This window comes from Eleutherodactylus coqui, chromosome 1 (assembly GCF_035609145.1).
Source record: "Eleutherodactylus coqui strain aEleCoq1 chromosome 1, aEleCoq1.hap1, whole genome shotgun sequence".
Lineage (NCBI taxonomy): Eukaryota > Metazoa > Chordata > Amphibia > Anura > Eleutherodactylidae > Eleutherodactylus > Eleutherodactylus coqui.
The window spans coordinates 161,589,887-161,604,276 of record NC_089837.1 but is presented as its reverse complement, the minus strand read 5'-3'; the positions used below and the strand labels follow the sequence as shown (position 1 = coordinate 161,604,276).

The 14,390-nt window shown below is 40.7% G+C and overlaps 1 protein-coding gene across 3 annotated transcripts in view; it reads left to right on the top strand.

The window, feature by feature from the left end:
* DIS3L2 (DIS3 like 3'-5' exoribonuclease 2) overlaps window positions 1–14,390 on the top strand; it is a 285,607-nt gene that overhangs the window by 37,965 nt on the left and 233,252 nt on the right. For all 3 annotated transcript variants that reach the window (XM_066602644.1, XM_066602662.1, XM_066602653.1), the window contains 2 exons: window positions 1,531–1,584; window positions 13,851–13,952. In XM_066602644.1, coding sequence (XP_066458741.1) covers window positions 1,531–1,584; window positions 13,851–13,952 — 156 coding nt within the window. The remainder of the gene's footprint in view (window positions 1–1,530; window positions 1,585–13,850; window positions 13,953–14,390) is intronic.

Below are 14,390 nucleotides of genomic sequence, written 5' to 3'. Positions count from 1 at the left end.
CAATAGTGGCTTACTATGAAAAGTTATGTAACTTATGTAGTGTAATCTCCTACAGGTGGTATGGGTACGGTAACCCTTCGCCCCTAGTCTTCAGTTTTGTGTGTCTGAGATGTATTTGGAAGCCTTTTGGGTGTACTCTGTATTTTGTATTACAGCATGTTGATTTTTAGTGGCCTCAAGCCCACAAATCTGCTCGAAGACCAAATCTAGCAAGTCAAACAAGCAGCTGCAGGCATGTGGTCTGTCAAATCTTGGGCGAACTTCTGTTTGCTGTCTTGGAAACACTGAACCTGCAGATGGGTTGAAGTGAAACATGTGTCAAACAGCCAGGATAAAATAACCACTCTAGGAATATAGAGCTTGATCTGGTGGGAACGCGGCACCTGAAGATCAGCGTTAAATAATGATCTCATAGTGCAGTAACCTCAATAGCAGAAACCTCCTCTGGAGGCTGGGTTGGATAGCATTTCTGTAGACTCGTTGTTTCGTCACAAACCCAGGTAGACTGTTATGTAATCTGTATCGGGAGGTCATTATTTGGATATCCATCTTTGTGTTGCTCCGTATCATGTCATTTCTTTTCTACTGCTATGTATGATCAGAGCACACATTTTGGGGGACTCGCTAAGCTAAATGTGCCACAATTCTGCCCAAATTGCAAAAAACCTTATGTACATACCATGTGCCAAATTTATATTTCTGAGCGGTCTAGTGGGGTGTAAGTGTCTAGGTGTGTGTCTAAGTGGAGACTTAAAAACAACCTGGTTTTATTAATGGCGTGTACCATTATTTTGCCACAAAATGGCGTAAAGAAATCCAGAATAGATTTGGCATAATGCTGCATTTAGGCGGAGTCGTTCAGTTTAACCCTTTCCAATCCACTGTCTGATGACATTCTGATTGAAGTTTGTGCAGATCCAATGTCGGAAGACGTTCGGCAGGGTATTCTTACTGTATATTACTGTCCGCTCTGTTGCCGGGAGAATCTCCAGCATGTCCCATACCGTAGTACTGGCTCTAGCCAGCAGATGGCGCCATTGTATAATGGGGGGAAAGAGAAAAACCCCTAGGAAACCCTAATTGCAAAGGGTTAAACACGAGCCAACGACTGAATGAGAACCTTGCGCTTCTCGTTCGTTATTCAGTTTCAGTCGGCATCAAAATCGACTGTTGGCATATCATTGTGTTTAAACGCTGATGGTTCAGTGTTTCACATAGAAACTTCTCATTCAGCATTTTACATTCCTGATTTCCCTATGATGATTCGTCTGTCTAAACATGCTGATGACGTCATCGGGTCATTCGCTTAGGCAAACTAGAATCGTGGGGTTCTCGTTGGGTGTAAAAGGAGCATTAGTAAGACAAGTGTCTATCAGGATGCACCCATCTTGTCCTATGTCCTGCGCCACTGTTTTTCAATAAACTTGGGGTAGTTGTTGAGTCCCATCCAGTTCTATTCTTTCTAAATTTAGGACTGCATTAATAAATCTGCTCCACGTTCTCATAATTTTCTTTTTGCTTGGTCTTTAGGGCTCTCTAAGGATTAATCCCAAGAAATTCCATGAAGCGTTCCTGCCTTCTCCGGTAAGAATAATGCTCCTGTCTGTGTATATGTAACCTTTTTTAACTGCCTGCAAATCAACCATTCACAGAGATTAAAATTGCATATTCTTTTTAGCACCTGTAAAAACCACACACTTCATTCTTTTATTGCCTAAAATACTGTAGTGCCATAAAAGTACTTTTTCTGTGTATACAGCGGTTTTTGAAGCAGCTGACTTGGGACCACCACTTAGTGTAACTGGACTCTTTTCATGTATCCCTGCTGAGATGTCTTCATTTTCCAGTGAATTAAGCTAATCTCCCTCGAAGCAGTTCTGCATCTCTTTCTGTTTCGGGAGCCAGTTTAGAGTGTTTACTCAGATCTAAAGTACAAGACCTGTTTAATTGATATGTCTAATGTAAAGAAGATGGTAGCGCTGGTTCCCACAGCATCCTTCACTGGGGGGGTCCTACACAGGAGCTTAAAAGCAGGTGAAAAAAGTGGATTTTGCATTTTGGGTCTGTTATTTCTGTGTTATGTAAATCATAGTGTTTAATATCATATCCGTTTAGGATGGGTTGGACAATACTGAGTGCGATGCATTAGATGATTCCATCATATCTAACAACTACATCTATTTCATGAGGTTCCTATTTCAGATGCCCTCTCTCGGAGTTATGTAAAAGTATTTGCTGTGTTACATCACTAATGCTTTTTGGCTTCAGTGTCATTCTATTTGCAAAGCTCTACATTTTCCACTTTTGATGAAAAGAACAATAGATTTATGTACAGAAGATGCTTGATCTGGCCTGACCCGATCAGTAAAGGGTTTTGCTCTCTAATGGGTTACGTTGGATAATGCTGTTACTTACACGCTCTTTGACATCCTTACTGGGTAGTCTGTGAAGACTCCAGGTTTAACCTTCCACAGGGTTGTGAAAAAAAGAACTGAACATGTGCAAAAATCTGTTCCCTGTGGTGGCCCTCTCCCCCGATAAACAAGCCTGCAGTCTTTCTGCATCGAGTCATGGGAGGCAGCGCATACAGCTGCTGCAGCTCTTGTCCCAATCTGATTGTTTCTGCTTTCCAGAGTCTCAAGGAACATTCTGTTTCAAATGCTCGCTGAAATGGTCTTTAGTTTGTCTTTTGTAACACTTTTGAACACTGTGCTTCCATGACTAACCAAAACAAAGTGCCAAAATCTGCTTAATGTTGGAGATACCTGGGAATGTCATTGATTTGTAAACCTGAGCACTCAAGATAGCACTTGTTATAGTCTTTCCTGTTTTGAATAGGGGTGAGATCAAGCTGATAATGAACAGTCTGAGATTGACGGGCATAATTGAGTAAAATTTGGCCACCTAAATATTGACATAAGGGATGGTATTGTGTATGTACAGTAGTTTACCAATTTATCTCTGTGGTTTTCAAGATCTATTCTTCTTCTTGATGACCACTCTGTACTGTAATTCTATCAATCAGACATGGATTTTTCCACCTGTAAAAACTAAGGCAGAAATCCACAGCTAAAGGCCCATTTAGACACAACGGTTATCACGCAAAAGCCATCTTTTGGGCAATAATCGTTGCGTATAAATGTGCCCATCTTTCACTTTTCTGTCGAGCGATGATTCCCAGGGCTTCTTTTCACTTGCGATAGCGATATCCCTGCGAAAAAATCGCAATGTTAAAATTGCAACGCTGCAAAAACACAAGCTTTTGCATTGCGATGCGAGACATCTGGTTTTCTATTGCGCTTTTTTTTTAAAATTAATTTATTTTTTTTTAATCCTTGCATCGCAGCTTGCCCTTAAACATCCCTAGGGGAAAGGTTGTCATAGAACAACATGTGTGGGACTTTCTTGCGAGTGCTCGCACTGTCACATCGCACTAGAAACATGCGACTACCTCGCCAGTGGAAAGGAGCCCTCAGTTCGACATGAAATCCATCATTCGGCAGAACAGCTGATAAGAAGAACCGCACGCTCTGTTCTGCCCTTGGAGCGCTGATAATGGCTGATTACATTGTCTCAGCTGTCAGCCCCGTGGCAGAACAAAGGGAATTTATTCAGAGTATAGCGGGTAGTCTGTTCCCTGAATACAGCTCATGCCAGCTCACATGCTACTAATAGGTACTAATAGACATTAGTACCAAGTAGTAGTTTATGCAAAATCACTCAAAAGCCATCTTTTGAGCTATCATTTTTTTTGTGTAAATGCACCTTAAGACATGAATTTCTGCCATGTATTTTGTACTAGATTCGCACACTGATTTAGCCCAGTCGAGTAACAGAATCTCCATCGTGGATCCATGTTAAGAAATAACATGTCACGTCTTAACGCAGAAGTGTGTCGGACATTCTGCTCACAGATTTTTTCCGGGCTAAATCCACGTGTGAATTAGTTTGGCTGCATATCTCTGAAATATTTGCGTCAGATACTGCGTTGTAATGTGTAAGTAGTAATATGTCCATCGCATAACCAGGACAGATTTCTATTCATTTGTCTTGAAAAATGAAGGCATCTATTTAATGACTGCAAGCTCAGATCTTGAAGACCATAAGCCATTGATACAGAAAGTATATTGGAAAGCGAGCTTTTTATCCTACAATGTGTTTTTACTGAAACTGTAACTTTAAGTGAGAACTATATAAATAAAAAATAAATCTGGTTATTTGTATAGCGCCAACTTATTCCCCCACCAAGCTGGGTACTCATTTTACCGACCTCGGAAGGCTAAGTCAACCTTGAGCCGGCTACCTGAACCAGGCAGGGATTGAACTTCAGGTCATGAGCGAGAGCTTAGGATTGCATTTTTGCTGCCTTAACACTCTGCGCATATAACAAGAAAAACTATATTCCCTTGGTATAACTTACATTTAAAATGGCTTCTGGCTCCTTAATGGCAACGTGTCGGTTAATGCTGTCGAAAATTTAAAGGGATATTAACCTACATTTCAAAATTAACTGGTTAATAAGCGGATACATTTTCTGTGTGTATTCTGATGGAAATGGGAACTACTGCTTTGAATTTGAAATTCACCAGTGCTGCCCTTATTAAAGGGGTATTCTGGGCACAGACTAACAGTTTAAAATCTAATGTACACCATCGCAAGAAGATATTTTGTAATAGGCTAACTGTACCTGGTCTAGCTACATTCTTCATTTTCTATCTGTCACTTGACCTGCTCAAAAAATATCTCCACTTCTGACATATTGTCCGCATTTTAAACTTCCTTCCCTGTCCATAGCCTCCAACTTCCTGTGAGCCGTGCATAATGGGAGGATAGGAGAGGAAGCACTGCTCTGTATTGCTCATGGGCAGTTCAGAGTACCAGAGGGTCCTGTCTGCTTCAGCGGGCTTTCTCTGGCTCTCAGAGAGGCTGGTGGTACCTGTAAGCTGTGAGCGGAGCTACAGTACTGGCCGGGAGATAAGCTCTATGAATGCTGGAAGTTGTAGGTAACGGTCTGTTGCTGTTTACTGTGGAAGTCATGCATGTAAACACCTCAGCAGATCAGCAGCTGCATGGGATGGAGAAGGGGGTCCAGAGAGGCAGACAAAAAGTACAAGTTGTCGCTACTTGGCTGTACCTCCTAGATTTTGGCATTTTCAGAATTTCTCTTTTGTGCCCAGAAAACCCCTTTTAAGAACTAACTAATCTTACTGGATATACATGGGCAGGTGTCCGAGATATACACATTTATAGCCTATCAAGCTGAGTGAATGTGGCTGTATTCTAAGGCCTCATGTCCACGGGATAATTGTTATTTAAAATCCGCAGCGTTTTTCCCGCACACGGATCTGCGCCCCATAGGGATGCATTGGACACCCGCGGGTAGATAAATACCCGCAGATGTTATTTAAAAGTGATTTTTAAAATTTCCGGTGCATGAAAAAAACGCGCCATGCTCCATTTAAGTGCGAATCACGCTCCGGATGGCCCCCATTGAACTCTCTGGGTGCAGGAGATCCTCTGCGGATATTAAATGTGAATTAAATGGGTCCGGGAGATCCGCTGCGGATTTCAAGGCTGGGAGGTGGAGAAAGTACTAGGAGGTGGTGGGGTAAAGTGGGCAAAACACCTCCAGCGTAAAAATTGCATCCGCGTACATACGCGCGTGAAAAAAAACGTATCCGCATGTCACCCGCATGCAATAAAATATCATTTTAAGGTCATCCGCAGCCCAAATCCGCAGCGGATCTGATTTTCCCCATGGACATGAGGCCTAAGCGTACTGTCTTCTAAAGTGTGCTTAAGTGTGTGACTTGGGATTAGTGACTTTGGATTCAGGGGCTTTAAAAGAGTCCCTTGTATTTACTGCTTATGTATTTGAATTTAAAACTGAAAGGGAAAAAAATGGGCCATAACCTGAATTTAAAAACTAAAATTATGAGAACTGCAAAAAATGGCCAAATTCAAATCAAAATCAACAATCAGGTCATAGAATGCCTGTGAGATTTCATCTTCTTTGGTTCAAAAATTGACCAGGCTGGAGAATCTATGCCAGAGGTAAAATGGCAATGGGGTGAAGCACGATGATAATCATGGACACAATTAGGGATAGCTGCATTGCAACTAAACGCAGGATAGTGCAAACCATTGTTTTCCCCATAGCTATGTATGGATGTGAAAAAAGCTGATTAGAAGTAGGCGTTTGAGCTGTGGTGCTGGGGAAAGCTGCTGCATATACTCTGGACGGCGAGAGTAACAAACGGAGAAGTCCTAAATCATTTAAGACTCAATATATCACTGGAGGCCATGATGACCAGACTCAGACTCACGGATTTTGGCCATGTAAGTGAGCAGAGTCGCAAGAAAAATCTATAATGCTTGGACAGATCAGTGGCAAAAGAAGACCCGGCCGCCAAAGGACACGATGGCTGATACTGTCAGAGCTGATGGGGCACGGATATCACACATCTGAAAGAAGCAGTGCAAAACCGAAAAACATGGAGGGAGCTCACCTTTAGGGTTGCCGAGGCTCGTAAATGACTAATCGGCTAACAACAATTTGAATTTTTACATCTATTACTTTAATCTATATATACAATCTTGATTCTGAATGTGCTCCATGATTGACAATGCCATCCAGTACACATCTTGTGCCATGTATGCAGTCCTTGAACTGCCATTTGAGGGTACATACTGCTATATGAAATATGACTGTTTGGTAGCCCAGATCCTGGATCTAAATGCACGGCTGGGCAACATGGAAAGGCATTTTCTGCTCACCGAGCGGGCCATCGCTGGGGAAGAATGGTAGTATGCAAGTGTAGAATAAGCCAGCTAGCTGGGTAACTGGAGGGTTAGAGGGAAGAGATCCAGGGAGGCTAGTCCTGAACTGCCACAATCCAACAAGTGTGCAATTTATATTACAAGTTTGCAAAGCGGGATGCAATTACATTGCTGCAGCTCGACTTGGACCCTGACCGCCAGGGGGATGTCTGCTCCAGTAAGAAAGGTAATAAGAGCGCAGGGCAGACTAGACAGGTCCTGGTAGTGGGTGACTTATTATGGAGACAGGGCAATCTGCCACAAAGACTGAGATTGTCAAGCAATGTGTTTTCCTGGTGGTCAAGGTTGACAGATTACTGGTAGGATATAGCTGTCATGGCACACATTGGTACCAATGTCAAAGTTAGAGATATGTGGAAGGTCCTTAAAAACAATTTCAGGGAAATGGGATGTAAACTTAGGCCAAGGACCTCCAAAGTAGTGTTTTTCGAAAGTGTTTTACCTGTATCCTGTGCCCCCACAAGAAAAGCAGGGAGGTAAACGAGTTGCTCAAGAGTTGGTGTAGGAAGGAGGGGTTTGGGTTCCTCGATAACTGGACTGGCTTTACTTTTGGCTACAGGCTCTATCGTAGGGATAGGTTGTGTGTCCATAGGGAGGGTGTAGCTGTGCTGGGGGAGAAGATGGCTTGTAGGTTGGAGTGTTTAAACTAGGGACTGGGGGGGGGGGGGGGCATATATCTATATTACTCCTCAAATGCACACTATTCGCAACCTGATTGGTTGTTTGGATTTACTCATTCCCGGTGATTGGTTATTTGAGTTGCCTGATTCATGGTGATTGGTTATTTAGTTTGGCTGGTTCACGGTGATTAGTTGTTTAGGTTGGCTCGTGTAGAAGTGGGGAGTAAGAGGCTAATATGCGGGGGTAAGGGGGAGGTGGGAGGCAACCTGAGAGATGGCAGGGAGACAGTGACCTGGGGCTAAGTAATGGAAATGAATGTGGATCAGTGGGAATGGATAGTACAGTTCTGCCAGTTCAAACTGTTATTAGGGATACAATAAATTATAAAAAAAAAAGTCTAACCTGTTACTAATGCTAGAAGTCTGACCCATGAGGTTAACTAACTGGAAGTGATACTGTCAAACTAGGACATAGTCGAAATAGTGGAGACCTGGTTGAATGAAAGCTGTGACTGGGCAATGAACTTAGAGTTAGTCTGTTCAGAAGGAATCATAGAAATTGGAAAGGGGGAGGGGTTTGTCTTTATGCAAGATCCTGTTTAAAGCCCACAGGAATATGGGAGGGAGATTAACATGTGGAGTCTCTGTGGGTAGAGATAAATGGAGGGAAAACAATACTTGTAGGGTTTTTCTATAGGCCTTCAAAAATAACAAAAGCAACTGAATCTTTTACTGAAACAAACTGATGAAGCAGCAAATAACAATGAGGTAATTGTGGGAGACTTTATCGGAATATAAACGGGGAGCTAAAACCTGCGGATCTCGTAAAGGGAACAAGTTTCTGTTAATAACCAAAGATAACCTTACCAAACTTGTATATGACTCAGAGGCCATTTTGGACTTATTAACCAACAGACCTGACAGAATAACTGGTGTAGGTTGGGGGGCACTTGGGGAAATAATGACCATAATTTCCACTTGTCTTTCAAAGAGAAGTTTAATCTGGGAGATATGAAAATGCTAAACTTTAGGAGGCCAAAATTTGATCAGCTCAGAAATGCTCTTAACCTTAATAACTGGGATAATGTCCTCAAAGATAAAAATACAGACAATAAATGGGAAATCTTAAAAAAAAATATATATCTCAATTACTCAGCGGTTCATACTTCTTTTTTTTTTAAAGAATTTGTTTTTCTCCCATTCCCATGGGGCTCAATAGAGATGTAAAGAAGGTAATAAACAGCCAAAAAGAGTTTGTACTATCTAAACAAGAAGGCAGGGAAGAAGCACTTGAAAGCATATAAGGAAGAAACCCACGTAAAAGGAAATAAAAGACTTAAATAGTAAAACTAACCCTAAACTGTTCTTTAATTATATAAATAGTAAAAAAGAAAATACTGAAAGTATTGGTCCTCAAATAATGTAGGAAATATTGTAAAGGGTTATGAAGAGAAAGCAAATCTATTAAATAGTTTTTGGGGTTTTTTTTTGTCCAGTGTATTCACAGAGGAAAATGAAATGCCAGATGAGATGCAGAGTGATAAAGTAAACTCTCCATTAAATGTCACCAGTCTAACTCAGGAAGAAGTGCAAACCTGCCTTAAAAAGATTAAAATTTAACAAATCACTGTATCCTGATGGCCTACACCCCTGGGTACTAAGGGAATTAAGTAATGTGATAGACAGACCCTTATTTCTTAAATTTAAGGACTCTATAGTGACTGGGTCTCTTCCGCTGGATTGGCACGTAGCTAATATGGTACCAATATTCAAAAAGGGATCAAAAGGTAAACTTGGAAACTATAGGCTGGTAAGTCTTACTTATATTGTGGGTAAAATGTTCCAAAGTATTTGATATGGTGTTTCATAAAAGGCTGGTATATAAAATGGGAATACTTGGCATGAATGGGTGAGAATGTGGGTAAGTAACTGGCTCAATGATGGGAAGCAGAGGGTGTTTATAAATGGGTACATACTCTGATTGGGGCACTGTTACTAGTGGGGTACTACAGGGGCAGTTCTGGGCTCTAGTCTTTTTAATATATTAATGACCTGGTAGAAAGATTGCACAATAATACCCAGAAAGGTTATCAAAATTGAGCTTCTTTAGTTTAGATAAAAAGGTGGCTGAGGGACGACCTAATAGCTATGTATAAATATATCTGGTGGCAATACCCAGGACTATAATTGTAACAAGTGGACATCCTCTGTCTAGAGGATAGGAAGTTTCTACACCAGCTTAGAAGGGGGTTCTTTACTGTAAGAGCAGGGAGACTATGGAATTCTCTGCCTAGGAACGTGTTGATGGCGAATTGGATAATTCGTCACTAACTGCTTCAAAAGTGTTGTTGATCCAGGAATTAGTCCGATTGCCACACTTGGAGTCGGGAAGGAATTTTTCCTTTTTTTTAAAATGAAATTATCTTCTACCTCCATTTTGAGGTTTATTTTTTGCCTTCCTCTGGATCAACATTGGAGGGGGCGTAATGGGCTGAACTAGATGGACATATGTCTTTTTTACAGTCCTAACATACTATGTTTACTATCCACTTGCTGATCACATACAAAAAAAAAAGTTAAGTTTAATTTAAGCCATTTTCCACTCTTTCTATTTTTATTCCCCACAAATAATTGCACTTGTGCTAAAGTAGAAATGAACGTTTACAAGGCTCAAATAAGCCTCCTAGCAACGCGTCCTGGCATGAGCTGGCAAGTGATTTGCATGTCATTACTTGTAGCATCTGGCTTTCATTTTCCTTCATTTTAGGGGCGCCACAAAACTAATTATGTCTCTTTTCAGACTCATTTGAGCACAACAGGGAGAGAAGGAGTAAATGCAATGCTTAGGAGCTTCTTGGCGCAAAGTAGTGAGAAGCAAAGGAAGATATTCCTCCATTGCATTGCAGGAGTACAGCGCTACCTTCATTGAGTAGAGAGAAACTACTTCAGATTAAGTTAATTTTATATGGGGATGGCTTCACACTGGATATTTTTTGTGGCATGTTAAAGTTGCGATTTTTCAGCCTTTTAACATCTGGATACTGTGGCTTTCAATGCTAAATGTTAATTGTCAAGCCATTTATAAATTAAATGTGGATTTTTTTTGTTAATTGCAGTACTTTTAGGACATCTCATTTTGTTTAAATTCAGAACCCCCAGAAATGCACTATTTTGATGTGTTTTTTTTTTTTAATCCTTTGTCTTTTTGCCATAGTAGTGGTTAGCAGCACCCTCATAATGACAGTCTCTCCATATGTGAATTGGGCCAAAGGCTAGAAGTCTGCTGATAGTAGTATAAAGACATTCTGTACATGCAATACCCGGGAGATGTGCAAATGGCCTTTGTAGCTCATTGCAGCCAGTCACAATGCTGTGGTAGTGTTTTTTTTCTTTTTTATTATTTTGTATTCTCCTTTTGAAAAATGAAAACTCCTGTGATTTGGTTGCTATGGGCAACAAACAGATTTCCATACTAGGCAGTTTTCGTGAATTTGCCCTAACTGTTTTTTTTTATTTATTTTTTTTACTTTTGTTTTGTTTTAATTTTTAATTATTTTAATAGCAAATAATGTGTAATGGTTCAAAAGTGTAAAAACATGAAAAGCAGAATCATATTTTTAAGTTAAAGTTTCAATAGTCTGAATTTATGATTTTAACCGTAGGGCTTTTTTCGGTTAACACATCAAAGACCTCACAGAAAGCAAATTATGGTTGGAAACTGGATGCAAACTATTCCTAACAGTGTCTCAACGTTTGTAGATTACTTTCAAACAATCTGATTCTAAATAGCCCGTGTTGGAACAGACTGCATTCTAATACCCTCTAGAGCAGAATTGTGGCAGTTTTGCTCTTCAGGTTAGAGCACATTGTCTTTTTCTTGCCATTAGAAATTAACCAAGGAAGACAGACCATTAAAACCCTTCAATAGTGTAGGTCTGTCCCACAGAGAAATTGCTAAGAAAGCCAAAGAGGCAGTCAGTACAGTTTTCTTATACAATCAAAAGGCACTTGAAAACTGGAGGAAACTCTGACAAGAAGAGGTTTGGCAGACCAGAGGCCACTTCAAATCAGATACGTTTTTGAGATGCAACAGTTTGAGTGATCAGCGCCTCACATTACAAAATCTTCAAGCACGTCTTAATGCAGCAAAAAATAAACAAGTTGCTTTTTCAACTGTGAAGAGAAGACTTCTATCTGCAGGTTTGACAGGTAGAGTAACAGGAAGAAAGCCTCTAAGATTGTACAATAAAATGTAAAGAAAAAAAAAAGGTTTCCTGGGCCAAAGCCGCACCTCCAGTGGACTACTGAAGAGTGGAAGAAGGTCTTGTGACCTCTTTTGTACATCACGCAGTGATTTTGTATGCTGTTGAGTAGGTGAAAGGATGGTTCACGAGTGTGACACCAACTATCAAACGTGGAGGAGGAAGCGTGAGGTATGGGGCTCCCTTGGCTGGATGCAGAGTTGCCAATCTGTACAGTGTGACAGGTTAAACTGTACAAAAATGGCTACCACAGCTTCTTAATATGCCATACAATACCTTCCGGTCAGGGGCTCGTAGAACAACATTTCTAGTTTGTCAGAACTACTAGAAGACAATATTCTGACAGGCTTCAAAGAATTGAACGGCCTGCACAATCTTCAGACTTAAACACCAGTGAGCTTGTTTGGGTTGAACCGGACAGAAGGGTGAAAGCAAAGCAACATACAAGTGCAGATTTGTGGGAACTTCTGCAACAATGTTGGGAAGACATTTCTGAACAATATCTGAATGTATTTATAGAAAGAATGCCTTCATTATGTAAAGCTGGGATATCCGCCTGAGAAGTCAAAATCTAGATTTAATTTGGTGAAACAAAGTTAATCCATTAATCATCTAAATGTTGTTTATTTTGCTTTCATTGCAAAGTGCATTAAATTGTGTAAATATCAAAAACTGGAAAAATTGAGGTTCTAAAACTTTTGACTTATAAGGGGACCATCTCCATGAAGACCACCAAAGATGAAAAGGAAGCTCATAGAGGGTATTTAAACCCATAATTGAAATATAAAGCGCTCCCCCGAAAATAAGCCCTAGCTACACTAGATAGAGAAAAAAAATAGCAATACTCACCTAGCCATAGGCGTTGAGTACCCCTCCCCAGCAAGCAATTGCTGTGATTGGCTGAGCCAGTGGCGCTCGTGATCCAATCACAGCAGATGCTCGATTATTCACAGCCATTCAGTGAATGACATTAATGAATGGCTGTTTGGTTCATCGAGCGCCGGCTCTGATTGGCTGAGCCACGGCAATCACAGCACTTGCTGGAGGTGGGGTATTTAACGGCGCCTGCTAGGTGAGTATTGCAGTTTTTTTTTCTATCTAGTGTAGCTGAACCAATCACAGCCATTTATCGAGTGATCGAAGCGTCAGCCAATGACAGCCAGTGCTTCGCAGGCTATTTTTTTTTGCAGCTAGGGCTTAGTTTAGGCTTCGACAGTAGAATTTCCTACTGTCAAAGTTGCATCGCACCACACAAAAAACGCATTTTCATGCAATGCAACAGAGGAAGGCTTCATAAGGAATCGTGGGCTACAAAACCTCACGAGTCGCATGCATATCGCCAGACCCGTGAGGTTTTTGTATTGGGTTGTCGCATGCTACAAAATATCGCATGTGGGAAGTAACCTATAGGAAACCATGGGTTTCTCATACATGCGATTTGTAGCAACACTACAAAATCGTCGGACTAGTCACCCGTGTGAAGGAGGCTATAAGTCCAGAACAGTGGTGATTTCCATTGGACTAGATGTAAAGTTGAGGATTCCTCAGTTTTCAGTAGTCATGTTACATTACCATGAACTCAAGTCGAGTTTGATAATTTTGTGATCAAGGGCAGCTTAAATGTTTCATGCAGCGTAATAACGTGCAGTCTCCTTCTATACCTAGACATAATTTATGCGGTTCCCCTCTGATTTTTAACCTAAATCGTAATCTAGTTGCTGTAGGGTATTGAGAGTTGACGTACAGGAAAGTGGAACGGGAGAGTTTGTATCATCATTGGAATGTTTCCTGTAATATATCTTTCCATAACTGTATTAGGTGGTAGTAGTAAGAATTAACGGTTGTATAGATGGTATTATGAATGCTGTCATGTTGAAGAAAGTTCAACAGCTAATCCTTAACAGAAAATCAATGAAGGCAGATATTAGTATTTGTTTGCTGTAACACTATGCTACATGGCACTGCAATCAGCAAACCCATCTCCATTAGTCTGTTATGTAGCATAGTCATGTTACTCTGCCTTAGTACACTTTAATCTACTTCCATATTTTTCCTTACTGTTATATAATGAGTAATTGTAAACATCTATCTAGGTCAGTTGTTAATTAACTTTTTGCTTCCTTTTTAGGATGGCCTGAGGGACATTTTTATTGATGGGGTGGTTTCCAGAAATAGAGCTCTGAATGGTGATATTGTGGCTGTGAAACTGCTTCCACGTGAGCAGTGGAAGGTTAGTACGGTCTATACCAACACGTCTTGGTTTCAAGGGTATTTCATTCTAAAGGAAATGTGTTGCGCATATATATCTATATCTATATCTATATCTAATAATACAGTTTAAAACCAGATACAAGCATATAAATAACATTTTTTTTCTTTTTATTGTATAGGACTGAGCTGCTGTTGGCAGTAGTTGAGATATGCTTTCTAGCAGCTACTGTATGTGGACTTTAGGCACTTGTAGTCTGCATTCACTTCTATGGGAGAGTGTTGTAGGCATGTTCGGTAGTCTGTGCAGGGAGGAGAGGAGCTCTGCCAAGTCATGTAGTGTGAATCCAGTGTATATGTATGTTTATAGGACAAAGTCTTGAGCTGGGTTCTCACATGCCGGATTCCCGGCGGAAATCTCGTGGTTTGGCCACAGCGAAAAACCGCGACATTTCCGCAG